We start from the raw sequence: 14,297 nt of genomic DNA on the forward strand, positions 1-14,297 counted from the left end.
GACCCAAGATGTGGTCTATCCTGGAGAATGTTTCATGTGCACTTGAGAAGAAGGTGTATTCTTCTGCATTTGGATGGAACATCTTGAAGATATCAGTGAGATCCATCTCATCTAATGTATCATTTAAGACTTGTTTCCTTATTAATTTTCTGTTTTAATGAAATGTCCATTGGTGTGAGTGGGGTGTTTAAGTCTCCTACTATTATTGTTACTGTCAATTTCTTCTTTTATGTCTGTTAGTGTTTGTCTTATGTATTGAGGTGCTCCTATGTTGGGTGCATAGATATTTACAATTGTTATGTCTTCCTCTTGGATTGATCCCTTGATCTTTATGTAGTGTCCTTCCTTATCTCTTGTAATCTTTATTTTAAGGTCTATTTTGTCTGATAGGAGGATTGCTACTCCAGCTTTCTTTTGCTTCCCATTTGCATGGAATATATTTTTCCACCTGTCACTTTCAGTCTCTGTGTCTTTAGACACATATAGGGGGTTTCTTGTAGACAGCATAGATATGGGTCTTGTTTTTGTGTCCATAGAGCCAACCTGTGTCTTTTGGTTGGAGCATTTAATTCATTTACATTTAAAATAATTATTGATATATATGTTCCTATTGCCATTTTCTTAATTATTTGGCATTGATTTTCTCAATCTTTTTTCTTTTCTTGTATTTCTTGACTACTTAAGTCCCTTTAACATTTGTTGAAAAGCTGGTTTGGTGGTACTGAATTCTCTTAACTTTTGCTTGTCTGAAATGCTTTTTATTTCTCCATCAATTTTGAATGAGATCCTTGCCAGGTGCAGTAATCTTGGTTGTAGATTTTTCCCTTTCGGTACTTTAAATATATCCCCTGCCATCCCCTTCCGGCCTGCAGTTTCTGCTGAAAGATCAGCTGTTAAGCATATGGGGTCTCCCTTGTATTTTACTTGTTGCTTCTCTGTTGCTGCTTTTAATATTGTGTTTACTCTTGTTACTTTGATTAGTATGTGTCTTTGCGTGTTTCTCCTTGGGTTTATCCTGTGTGGGACTCTTTGTGTCTCTTGGACTTGAGTGACTATTTCCTTTTCCATGTTGGGGAAATTTTCAACTATAATCTCTTCAAAAATTTTCTCATACCCTTTCTTTTTTCCTTCTTCTGGGACCCCTATAACTCAAATGCTGGTGGTTTGATATTGTCCCAGAGGGCCCTGAGACTATCCTCAGTTCTTTTCATTCTTTTTACTTTATTCTGCTCTTCAAAAGCTATTTCCACCATTTTATCTTCCAACTCACTGATTTGTTCTTCTGCTTCAGATAGTCTGCTATTGGTTCCATCTAGAGTATTTTTAATTTCAGTAATAGTGTTGTTTGTCTCTGTATGTTTATTCTTTAATTTTTCCAGGTCTCTTTAAATTGATTCTTGCATTTTCTCCATTTTGTTTTCAAGGTTTTCGATCATCTTTACTGTCACTATGCTGAATTCTCTTTCAGGGAGTTGCCTGTCTCCTCTTCATTTATTTGGACTTCTGTGTTTCTAGTTTGTTCCTTCATTTGTGTAGTATTTCTCTGCCTTTTCTTTTTTTTTTTTTTTAACTTATTGTGTTTGAGGTCTCCTTTTCCCCAGGTTTCAATGTTGAATTCTTTCTTCCTTTTGGGTTCTGCCCTCCTAAGGTTGTTCCAGTGGTTTGTGTAAGCTTCTTACAGGGTGAGATTTGTGCTGAGTTTTTGTTTGTTTGTTTTTCTTCTGACTGCCAAGGCTGAGGCAAGTGGTGATCCTGTCTGCTGATGATCTGGTTTGTACTCAGGTCTTATTCAGGTGGTTTCCTTTGTGTGAGTTCTCACTATCTAATACCCCCTAGGGTTAGTTCTCAGGTAGTCCAGGGTCTTGGAGTCAGTGCTCCCACTCCAAAGGCTCAGGGCTTGATCTCTGGTTAGGAATGAAGATTCCACAAGTAGTTTGTTATGGCATTAAGTGAGATTAAAACAAATATCCAAAACGAGAAACTAAAGATGAACCCCAGATGGCAGTAACAAAATCAGGCAAATAATAATTAAAATATTGGAATATACATATACACCCACGAGCCAAGTCAAAACAGTCCAACAAAAATAAAGTACAGTAGATTGACTCAGCAAACAAAGGAAATAAAAAATCATATTTATCAGTTAATAACAAAAATAACTAAAGCACAAACTGGAAAACAAAATTAAAGCAAGGTGCCAAGTGGGGAATAAAGCAATGAAAACAAAATGAACAAATATGTTGAGAGGAAAGGGAAGAAAGAAAAGAATAGATATGCAAAGTTAAATAGAGGTAGATAAAGAAGATTTATATATAGTAAAGATTAACTGCAAGGGGAAAAGAACAGTTGAAAAGGCAAACAAAGGAATAAATGTAGAAAAAATATAACAGTTTTTAAAAAATTAAAAATTAAAACTATAAAAAAAACAGGAAGAAGAAATTAAAAAAAAGGAAAACTCCACGGAACTGCAAAAGCCCAATGTAGAGGCAGAGGTTTATAATAACAATAAAAATGTGACTGAGGAACCTCAAAAGCTTAATTAGATTTCCTAGTGCCAATAAAATCAACAACTATAAAGGAGGGGGGTAAAAAAAGGAAACAAAAAGAAAAAAAAAATCTAAAAGAATCTACAGAACAAATCAAAAGATAAGAATAATAAATATTTTTCTTGAGTCACTGCTGTCAGGGTCCTTTTCCTCACTGGGAGTCACAGTCCACCTCACCTCCCTAGGATGCCCTCCAAAGCTGTGCTGATCTCTGGACCTGCTGTGGGGGCAGCTCAGATTCTAATCTGGTGCTACTCTTGGGTGTTTTTGTTTCCAATGTCCACAGCTATCAGAGCTAGTGTGTTTTCTTTTGTGGGAGCTCTCAATAACCTTTTATATATTCCACAGACAGAGTCTGCCTAGTTGATCACGTGGATTTAATCTGCAGCTAATACAGCTGGTAGGAAGGTTTTGGGTCTTCTTCCTTAGCCACCTGCCCCTGGGTTTCACTGTGGTTTTATTTCCACTTCTGCAGGTGGGTCATCCACTGGGGTTTGCCCCAAGGTTGCCCTGGAGGACTTGGGTTTGCCTCTGTGAGGGCCAGGTGTGGAGGTGGTGCAGCTGCTTGGGTCACAGGGGTTCTGGCAGCACCAGGTACTCAGGGGAGTTGGAGGCTAGGGCAGCAGGAAATATAGTGCTCTAGAAGGGTATGGCAACCGGTATTGGCCAATATGCTCTAGTATTCTTGCCTGAACAACCCCACCATCCTGACAGAGAAACCTGGCAGGCCACAGTCTAGAGGGTCGCAAAGCGTCGGACATGACCAAAGTGACCCTGCATGCATAGACGCAAGATTTTTTTTGCTTGTGGTAGCTCTGCTACCACAGTGAAAGTTGAGCGTGAAGGTGGTGCAGCTGCTTGGCTTGCACCTAGTGGTGCAAAGTGTGCAGAGACATGGACTACCTCCACCCCAGGAGTTATGGCCCTATCAGAGTCTGCTTTTGAGCCTCTTGTAGCTGGTGGTCAGAAGGTCTCTTTGGCCAGTCTTTCTCCGTAGCTCCGCCGGTTTAGGCACTAAGAGGGCTCCCTTGCCTGGGGTCCTTCTCTGCTGTTCAGTGCATCAGGCACAGGGAGGGACTGCCTGGTTGGGGTCCTACTCTGTAGATCAGCACGTCAGCCCCTTAAAGGGGCACCCTGGGTGGGGTCCAGGTCTGCAGTTCAGTGCGTCAGGGTTTGACGGGCCAGCCTATTGTTCAGCTGCTGATGCTGGCATGTGGGGAGAGAGGCTATGGTGATGGCTCCATCCACTACTCATGACTCAAGAGCATCACCTTGCTTCCATGACTGCATGGCTTTCCCCCATAGGCATTTCCCACCACAATCTCCTCCCCCACATCCCTTCAAATCTGCCTCTCCACAGTCAACAGCAGCCCCCGCCCTGGAATTGCTCCACAACCCCTAAACTCCAGCTCCCGGCTGCTGTGCCTTCCAGGGGACCCACGTCCCTGTCCGGGATATGTATGGCTGTGGCAAGGACTGTCTGATTCTCATTCCATTTATGCTGCTACAGATCAGCTGTTTCACTCTCAGCCATAAATGTTTCTCCTCTGACTCAGACAATTGCCCCAATGTGGGGATCAGACTCTTGCTTCAGTTCCCCCACCAGCCGAGGGCAGGTCCAGTCCCACTAACACTTGTTTTTCCCCCGAGTTCCTTCGTCCTACCGAGTTTTGCGTGGTTCTATATATTCTTTTCCTCTGGTCAGGCCCTCCTGTCTGCTCCCAGCTGGTGTTCTGCACGCACTTCTGTGTCTGAAGGTGTATTCCTGATGTATCCGTGGAGACAGATGTACTCCACGTCCACCTACTCCTCTGCCATCTTGTTCTCTTCACAGTGCCTTTTATAGACCTGACTGTTACATGTTTCTTCCATTTCATCAATTTTAGGGAATGCTCACCCTTTACCACCCAGAGAAAGAATATTTCTACTATCTTTTACAAAAGTAATGAAGACCCGATAAATTTATCTCACTCAAATCTAAGTAACTCTAAAAAGTCATTATTGAGACTTTCCTGGTAACCTAGTGGCTAAGACTCCGAGCTCCCAATGCAGGGGGCCTGGGTTCAATCCCTGGTCGAGGAACTACAATAGATTGCACATGCCACAATGAAGAACCAGTGCAGCCAAATAAATAAACAGCAAGCCATTATTTGTCAGTTATAACAAGACAATCAGTCTTAGGTACCATTATCAGTTGAACTGTGCCACCCAAAAAGACATGTTAAAGCGCTAATCCCCAGTACCTCAGATTATAACCTTTGGAAATAGGGTCACTGAAGATTTAATTAGTTAAAATAAGGTCATACTGGAGTAGGGTAGGCCCTTAACCCAATGTGACTGGTGTCCTCCTGAGAAAAGAAGACACGCAGGTGAACACCATGTGAAACCGGAGGCAGAGTGAGCTATGCTGCTGCAAGCCACTGAACACTAAACAAGGATCCTCCCTAGAGGCCACAGAAGGAGCGGCCCTGCCAACACCTTGATTTAAGGTTTCTGACTTCCTAAACTGTGAGAGAATTAAATTTATGTTGTTTTAAACCACCCAGTTTATGGTATTTAGTGATGGTAGCCCTAGGAAATGATTATGAAAGTGAAAGTGTTAGTTGCTCAGCCCTTTTCAACTCTTTGCCACCCCATGGACTGCAATCCGCCAGGGTCCTCTGTCCATGAAATTCTCCATGGAAGAACACTGGAGTGGAAAGCCATTACCTTCTCCAGAGAATCGAACCCAAGTCTCCTGCATTGCAGGCAGATTCTTTACCTTCTGAGCCACCAGGGAAGCCCAGGAAATGATTGCATGTACCCTCCATAGCAAAACTGTATCATAACTAGAACAGGCATTAAAAAAACAAATAAATGCACATTATTTGCAGATATTATTTTGACCAAAGTAATTTTAGTGGTGATCTACAGATAGTTCCTGAATATTCCAGGTAAGAATTTTTAAAGAGTCCCAGGATTTCATATTCTGTGTCTACTGGAAACTGGTACATATACCACCCAAGGGAGAACTGATACTTATAGAATCAACAGAGTTGTCTCTCTAAATATCATGATATCACTTATATGTGGAATTTTTAAAAAAATGATACAAATGAACTTATTTACAAAACAGAAATAGACTCACAGACATAGAAAACAAACTTATGGCTAGCAAAGGGGAAGGATGGGGGGATAAATTTGGAATTTGAGGTTAACAGGTACACACTACTATATATAAAATAGATAAACAACAAGAACCTACAGTATAGCACTGGGAATTATAGTAAATATCTTGCAATAATCCACAATGGAAATGCATATATATAACTGAATCACTTTGCTGTACATCTATAATACTGTAAATCAACTATACTTCAGTAGAAAAATTAAAACAAAAAAGGCTGTATCACTTATTATGGGTCATATGCCAAGAATCAGATGGTTCTCATGAAATCACTTTAAAATGGAATTCTGTAATTCCTTATACACCAGAATATATTCATGGACTAGGACAATGATGCTGTAAAATTTCATTTACTCCCTCTGATGATCCACATCTTAAACAGCCACAGTTTTGTATATAGGTCAAATCCCCGTATTTGCTTTAATGTTGTTTATGTCAATATAAAGAAAATCTTAATAATAATTTTTTTACTGCCTTGCCATTGACTATTTGAGACTTTAAGACTTGTTTAAATAAAAAAGTTACATACTGAATAACAACAGTATTTATTTTAACTAACTTCTCAGAACTATAAAATATGTTACTTTTTCAACAGGTTCAAAAATACCTTTTAGAAAAACTTACTAACCTGGTCAAAAATCATTACAAATCTGTTATGATCTTTTTATTAGACAACAAATCTGTTTTAGGATCTTAATAAAGATCACTCAAAATAGAGCCGAGGTTCAAACTGAGAACAAAACTATGTTGAGGCTCCTGTTCAGACTATATTTGATCGCTTGATTAAATTTTTAATGTCAAGAGGTTTGCTCTTTCTATAAAAACTAGTACTGCAACCTGGGGTTCAGGTACCTTACCCACCAAATTATGTGTCATGGAGCTTCTTATACACAGATAATTATCATTTGTACGGATATCAGCTACAGCCTTCTACAACTAAAGAACTTCAATTCTGCATTAAAATTAAGAAAGGAAATTCGTTTATTAAAGCACAACTTTAGAAGATATTATTAAAATACCTAAAATTAATAGATATCAGCCAGGGGACTTTCCTGGTGGTCCAGTGGTTAAGACTCAGCACTTTCACTGCCGAGGTTCAGTTCTTAGTCAGTGAACTAAGATCCCACAAGCTGTGCAGTGTGGCCAAAAAACAAACAAGCAAATAAAAAAAGGTATCAGCCAGAAACAGCTTCCCAAGAGGAGAGATGGACAGTCTGCAATTTATATTACTTAAAATCATAAAAAAAAATACCATCTACTTTGGAGAAACTGCTCTGGTTAGGGATCTCATGTAGATAATACCAAATTCACTAGTCCGATGGTTCTACGGCAAAGTCATCCTTTTGTACTCTAACTATATACGATTTCCAAAACCTTCTGGGCAACAGGCTGTTTATAGAGTAAAAAGATAAATATTTGCTACTATCAGCAAAAACTACAATCACGTCTTAAAAGTAATTACATTTTATATCTCTAAACAAATCCACTAACCACTCAGGTTTAAGTCTTTAGACGTTTTAAAAACTGCCATCTGAGGAGTAACCACTGTCATGGACTAGTAGGAGTCATTATCGCTTCTGGGACTCAGGGCGAGCATTAAGTGACTTTGGCCAATCGTGAGGGATATGTCTATCTTCCGTCCCATTCTGACAAAATTGGATGGAGAGCCACTTCCAGGGCAGTTTGCTCATCACGGTCAGGGTGCTGAGGAACAGACACCATGCCTCCATGCAGCAGCTGTTTGTCCTGCCCGAGTGCAACTCTGTTAACCTCAGCACAGAGAGCTCAGCGTGGACACCACATGTGTCACACATAAAGCACAGCCTATAATCCAGAAGTAGGTCTCCACAAAGTTTGTCTGTTTGTTTTAGTTTGGCCATGCCACATGGGGCAGCTTGCAGGGTCTTCGTTCCCCAACCAGGGATCAAACCTGGGCTCTGACAGTGATAGCCTCACCACAAGACTGCCAAGGAATTCCCATTAACAAAATATTATTAATAATATCAGTGTCTGTACTTTTCTTTCAGACAAATTTGTTACTTATGTTTCATTGGTATTCAAAAGTAGTTCTATCCTCTCCAATCAATGCCCAATATGTTATTTAACCAAGAAAAAAAAAGGTAGGATAGGCAGTCTATGGAACCCCTGAACCTACAGTAAACTACAGATCAGAAGTGTGAGAGCCCATGATTAAAAATACAATGTGCCACCCACCGCAACCCAGTCTCAAACGGAAATGATATACAAAATCAAAATAAGTAAGACACATCAAAAGGTATCGCAACTTTTAAGATTTCTTTTTTAAAGTCCTGAGCTGATATTAGCTATTTACGCGGTTGGAATTTTAGGATTTTAAATGTTAATTCTCTCCTTTGAGTAAATGAATGCTTTAAACCAGTTATAATAAAGTGAAGGAGGGCTCCAGATTCCAAGTTGCTGACAGGCACAGGCAGAGGGGCTGCTCACCAGCCTGACTGCTGACTCAGTGCTCCCCTTCAAGAAGGTGACTATCTCTGCTGACTGAATACTCTCCCCTTAAAGAGTTCCAGGAACATGTCCTGTACATTCTTCCAAGGCTTTGTTTTATACCAAACTCAGGAAATCCTTCCTTGGGTCTTTGCCTATTTCAATCTTCTGGGGACCCAGAATAAATGCTGGGAGTGGGCAGACTCCTCATGAAAATTTATTACATAATTAAAATTATATCAAGTCAAGTCTTAGCTTTTTCTTCCTTAGTTTTGGCGATTCTGATTTTTTTAAGCTTTAATATAGAATTTGTTTTTTATTCCTCTGATTATTTGCCATTTTTTCATGACTTTATCTCATTCCCTACAATTCTTTACACATGTGGAGACAAAACTGAATGAAAAGAAGACTACCACTACTAACATATTAATGACTACAATTACAAAAAAATTTAAAAATCCAAACAAACTTTTCAATTCTCAACTTTATCATCACAATTCACTTACTTGATAAGGTTCTGGAAAGCATAACCATCTGTCCACTGTTCAGTAAACGAAGCCCCGTGTCGGACAGTCGTAAAGTGGCCCAGTCTCAAGCGATCTTGCATGCTTTTATCTCTACATGCCATCTTCTCTTGTTTTGACTTAGGGGGAAAGGACAAATAGAAAATAATTGTATTTTCCTATGAGAACTCAGATGCAGCACTATGTTTATTTTATTTATTTATTTTTTAATGTTTATTTTTTGTACTATACTGCTAAAAGTTTAGGACAACTGGCTAAATCTACACTGATTTCAGGAAGTACCTTAAAGCTATAAACATTTTATATAACCCATAAACATTCTACATTAACATATACTAACATAGACATTTCTGTTATAAATGCAGAATGTGAATTTCCCTTCTATAAAATTAATGAATTAAGAGATGAAGCAAAGTTCTCCTCAGTATCTTTGACATTACTAAAATAATTCATTTCACTTTTTATCAGTGTTCCCTGTCCCTTTAATAGCATTCCAAAGATTTCAGCAAAAAAACAAACCACTAATCTGTCTCAAACCTCTAGCTTATAATCATTTCATTAGGAAGTACTGTTATCTTAAAACTTTCACTGTAAGATAAATAAGTACTGGAGGTATGTTTTACAAATTTTAAGACATCAATTATTTATATTATATAATAAATAATTATTTATTATAATAATTATAAGAAATATAATTATTAAAGGCAAATTGCAACTAATTAGTTACTATTAATATAATAAAGGAGGCATCAGCCAATTAAATAATCATATACAAGTAATTGCAAACTAGTTTTTAAAACACAAAACACTTAATTATCACATTATTATATACATAAGTTACTCTAAATACCATATCTGAAATGGACATAAAACTATTGCTAAATGTCTGTATTTGTAATAGGATGTGCTGTGTGCTCAGTCACTCAATCGTGTCTGCCTCTTTGCAGCCCCATAGACTATTGCCTGCCAGGCTCCTCTGCCCATGGAATTTTCCAGGCAAGAATACTGAAGTAGGTTGCCATTTCCTACTCCAGGGGATCTTCCCAATCCAGGGATCAAATCTCTTGAGTCTTCTGCATTGGCATTTGGCAGTTGGGATCTTTAACATTACAGCAACCCCAGTAGCCCTTTCCTAACCCCAAAAGCCCTTTGTTGGTTTTTCATTCTTCTTTCCAAAGAGACATGGATTTACATAAATGTTTCTTACCAGAGAAGCCAGGCACACCCATGCCCACATAAGACAGAGAACTAAGCTGTGGTCAGTCCTTTCCTACTTTGAAATACTTTCATTTCAGGTAAAAAGTCGACAAGTCACAACAATGGCACACCCTAAGGATACAGAGTTGAGGCCACTACCAATCACTTACCTTTTCTATAAGGAGTTTCTTGCTCATTGTCACACATCGATTTAATCGTTCTTTGTATTTCTCTAACATCTTTTGCTGTTCATCAATCTGCCGTCTCAAATCACAGTTGGCCTTCAATGGAAAAAAAATTTTTTAATTAGCTCCAAGGAAGACAGATTAATTCAAAAGCAGTTTCTAGGGAGTCTGAAAAGCATTTCTTTTGTTAAATTATAAGCAAAATTGAGATTTAAAGAGGTAAGAGTAATTATGTCTTTAAAAAAAGAAGGTGAATACTTTATTCCTTGATTTTCTTTTAATAAACTTATCACTATTAAAGATGAATTCTCTTACTAGAAGTAGGACGTTTTTCTACTGGTCATACTTTGCTGCTGCTACTGCTAAGTCACTTCAGTCGTGTCCGACTCTGTGTGACCCCATAGACGGCAGCCCACCAGGCTCCCCTGTACCTGGGATTCTCCAGGCAAGAATACTGGAGTGGGTTGCCATTTCCTTCTCCAATGTATGAAAGTGAAAAATGAAAGTGAAGTCGCTCAGTTGTGTCTGACTCTTAGCGACCCCATGGACTGCAGCCTACCAGGCTCCTCTGTCCATGGGATTTTCCAGGCAAGAGTCATACTTTACTCCTCCCCAAAGCCAGTTACAGATAAATCCAGTACCCCACACATGCTAATACTGTCACAAAATAAAAGAAAAAATCTATCATGAACGAGATGTTTAGAATTCATATAAATAACACTTTAAAGCATTTATAGATTAAATACTTACAAAGGGTGAATAAGCACTACCAAAAAAACAACACATAATGTTCTTTATGTTCAATTGTCGCTCTTCTGTTCTTCCTTCCAAAGAAGAGACATGGATTTACATAAATGTTTCTTACCAGAGAAGCCAGGCACACCCATGCCCACATAAGACAGAACTAACAAACAAGCTGAATACAAGGTCTTGGTTCAAGAAAACCAGAATGTAAATACACAGTTGATTTAGCTGTGGTCAGAAGGGTGGGCTAAATACTTTGAAAAATTCAAGACTCCTACAATAACAGAGAAGCGAAGAACCACTAACCCCAGGTCAATTTTGACTTGCAACTCCTGAGTTTACTCTTGTGTTAAACAAAAGCTATCTACTCTTTTGGCAAATAAATGATACTACAGCACACTCAATTTTTGAGACTTTGAAGCTTCATTTTAAAGTGACCATTGTGCAACAGTTTCCATCTCCAAGTATCTACTTTCCTCATAATTTCTTCCTATTAGTTCTTCTAAGAGAGCTCATGAGTTTTATGGACCACATTATCAAAGGCCAAGTACAAGGACATTTGGTTAAATATGACTAATTCATACTTAAAAAATCTGCAAGCCAAAGATCATGTAATGTGTATATATGAAGTTCAATCTACTTTTGGAAGGTGAACATCTCTTAAAATCTGTAATCAAATTTATGGAATCAATCAATCTCTGGCAGTTTATTTTAAATTACAAGAACTCTAAATTTTTGTGGTTTCCAACACTAATGATTTTGTGTTCAGGTTTCAAATAGCACCTGACTAGCAGCTCCTGATGCAGCCTTACCCAAACATTTAACTAAAATGGAAAAACTCAATCAATGATCCATGCCTGTCTGAAGAGACATAAGGAGTAGTGGTCATTCCCCTGTCCCTCCGAATCAGAAACACAAGCTCTCATCAATTTGAAAAAATGGCATCTCTCCTTTGTGTCTTCTTTTTTGACATAACCATTCCATTGGCACTGTTCTAGATCCAAAGAAAGACTACAATCTTTAGAAAACAAGGGATTAGAAACACGGGAATTGGTAAAGAGACATACCGCTTCCTGGGAAATAAAACCATTTTTTTAAAACCCCCCAAAAGAATCCTAAGTTAGGGTCAGTTTTTCATATACTCCATCTTCTCAATCTTAAGAAAATCAGATGATGAAGGAAGAAGACAAGCCCATGATCCTTTTTTAGCTCAGCAGAGCTACCCTGGACAAAATTTTTTCATTTAGATTAGACAACTAGACTAGGATTTCTATGAACACACAATATCTAATTATAAACCTTAGCAATTCAACGAGCACCCAAGTGAAAAGAAGAGACGTTAAGAGCAACACCAAGCAAGTATACATGCTAACAATGAAAGATGGAAAATAGGTACTGAGTCTAAACATGGCTCTTCTCACTGAAGGATGGAGAAAAGCAAACTAAGAAACAAAACCAACAGGCCTAAGAAAAATATTTCTGAATAGGAAAGGGGACATCAGCTTGAGAACAATAAAAACATTGGAGATTAAAATGTTAAGCCAATTTTATTTACAAATTGGCAGTATTTACGTATAGATGCATTTATGTACATGCTACAAGGACTTCGCTGGCAGTGCAACAGTTAAGACTTCGTGCCTCCACTACATGGGAATCCCTGACTGGGGAACTGTGATCCTGTATGCTGTGTGATGTGGCCAAAAAATAAAAATAAATCAACAATTTCTTTAAAAAATTTTATATATGCTATAAATAGGTCAAAGATTACTATGGTAAATATACCAAATGTTTTAATCACAGTTAATGGAATTATGGGTGTCATTTTATTTTATTTTTTACTATTCCCTAAATTTATTATAAAGAATGTATTGATTTTTACAATAAGAAAACAATAAACCTTAAAAATTTTTTTAAAAGGGTCAGTCAATATGTCAAACTGTATATTAAAAAATTATTTCAGAAAATATCATGGTGTTACTGTATAGCACAATACTCAATATTCTGCGATAATCTATATGAGAAAAGAATCTAAAAAAGAATGAATATATGTATAACTGAATTATTTTGCTATACATCTGAAACATAACAATGTAAATCAACTATACTCCAATAAAATTAAAATTTTAAAAAAATCATTGTATATTCTCTAGAGGTATATTTTTAACTCCATATAGCTACTTTTAAAGTTTCTCTTGTAAGCACAAAACACTTCAGATGAATAGGTTATAAAAGATATAAAATGCAAAACCAGGACTGAAAAGTACTTGTGAAATAGTTTTTAAAATTCAAATACACATATATGTGGACTCTAGAAAAACGGTAGCGATGAACCTATTTCCAGCAGGAACAGAGACACAGACATGGAGAACGGATTGTGGATGGGGGGGGTGGGGCGTGGGGGTTGAGGAGGAGAACGGGAGGGTGAGACAGACGGGGAGACTGGGACCGACACGTACGCAGTACCATGTATAAAACAGACTGCTAATGGGAAGCTGCTATGCAGCACAGGAAGCTCAGCTCGGTGTTCTGTGATGACCAAGGGGGTGCAGGGGAGGTCCAAGAGGGAAGGGATATGTGTGTGCATATAGCTGATTCACTTCACTGGACAGCAGAAACTAATACAACATAGCAATTATATTCCAATTTAAAAAATCAATAAAATTTTTAAAAATTCAAAGACATTAAAAAAAATTTCCCTGAGATGGGAAAACAACACTCTGTACATATTCTCACACCTTCAACTCTCCACAGATATATTCCTCTAGTATATATTTAAATACTAAAATTCTACAATTAAGATGTCCAATGTAAAGATACTGTTTGGAATACAGTTTGATCCTCATTACCTACTCAGATTCCCTCAGATTAAAGGAAAATTTCCAAATGTCCACATTTTAACTTTATTATTTGGTTACAGTAATTATCTCTATGATATACACGCAATTCACACATATAAATATAGATAAATCAATCAGAGCTTGTTATAAAATCTCTTATGACATTTTAATACTTACTCTTAATAAATCATCTATTCTTCCTTCCTTCTTCTCTAAGTCAGAATTCTTACTGTTTTCTAGTGCAGATATTTTTTCTATTGTGAGGTCAGACTACAGAGATAAGCAGAAAACAAACTTAGGATTAGTCTCAAAATATTACATGTTGAGGGGTGGGGAAAAAAAATATTACATGTCATTACATTTTTCTCATTACTTTTCTGAAAAAAAAAGCACTTGATGATACAACTAGCCTGGAATCCCATGGCTCAAGAAATTAAATCTGCCTTTCTCATCTCATTCTTTAAGCATGACGTTCTGCTATACTTGCCTTTCAAAAATATATTAACTCTGGGATAAAATATATGAATTCTCAAAATACTGTGCACTGAACACTACAGAAACATACTCTCTAGAAATGAAACTAACTTTGAATAGAAAAGGTCATCAGAGGAGAAAGGACACGAATCTCTAAA

The 14,297-nt window shown here is 37.6% G+C and overlaps 1 protein-coding gene across 6 annotated transcripts in view; it reads right to left on the reverse strand.

Annotated features, from left to right (window-relative positions):
- TLK2 (tousled like kinase 2) overlaps positions 1–14,297 on the reverse strand; it is a 122,429-nt gene that overhangs the window by 38,584 nt on the left and 69,548 nt on the right. For all 6 annotated transcript variants that reach the window (XM_043465531.1, XM_043465496.1, XM_043465522.1 and 3 more), the window contains 3 exons: positions 13,843–13,935; positions 10,070–10,180; positions 8,685–8,821 (listed from right to left, as the gene is read on the reverse strand). In XM_043465531.1, coding sequence (XP_043321466.1) covers positions 8,685–8,821; positions 10,070–10,180; positions 13,843–13,935 — 341 coding nt within the window. The remainder of the gene's footprint in view (positions 1–8,684; positions 8,822–10,069; positions 10,181–13,842; positions 13,936–14,297) is intronic.

Source organism: Cervus canadensis, chromosome 1, assembly GCF_019320065.1.
Source record: "Cervus canadensis isolate Bull #8, Minnesota chromosome 1, ASM1932006v1, whole genome shotgun sequence".
Taxonomy (NCBI): Eukaryota; Metazoa; Chordata; class Mammalia; order Artiodactyla; family Cervidae; genus Cervus; species Cervus canadensis.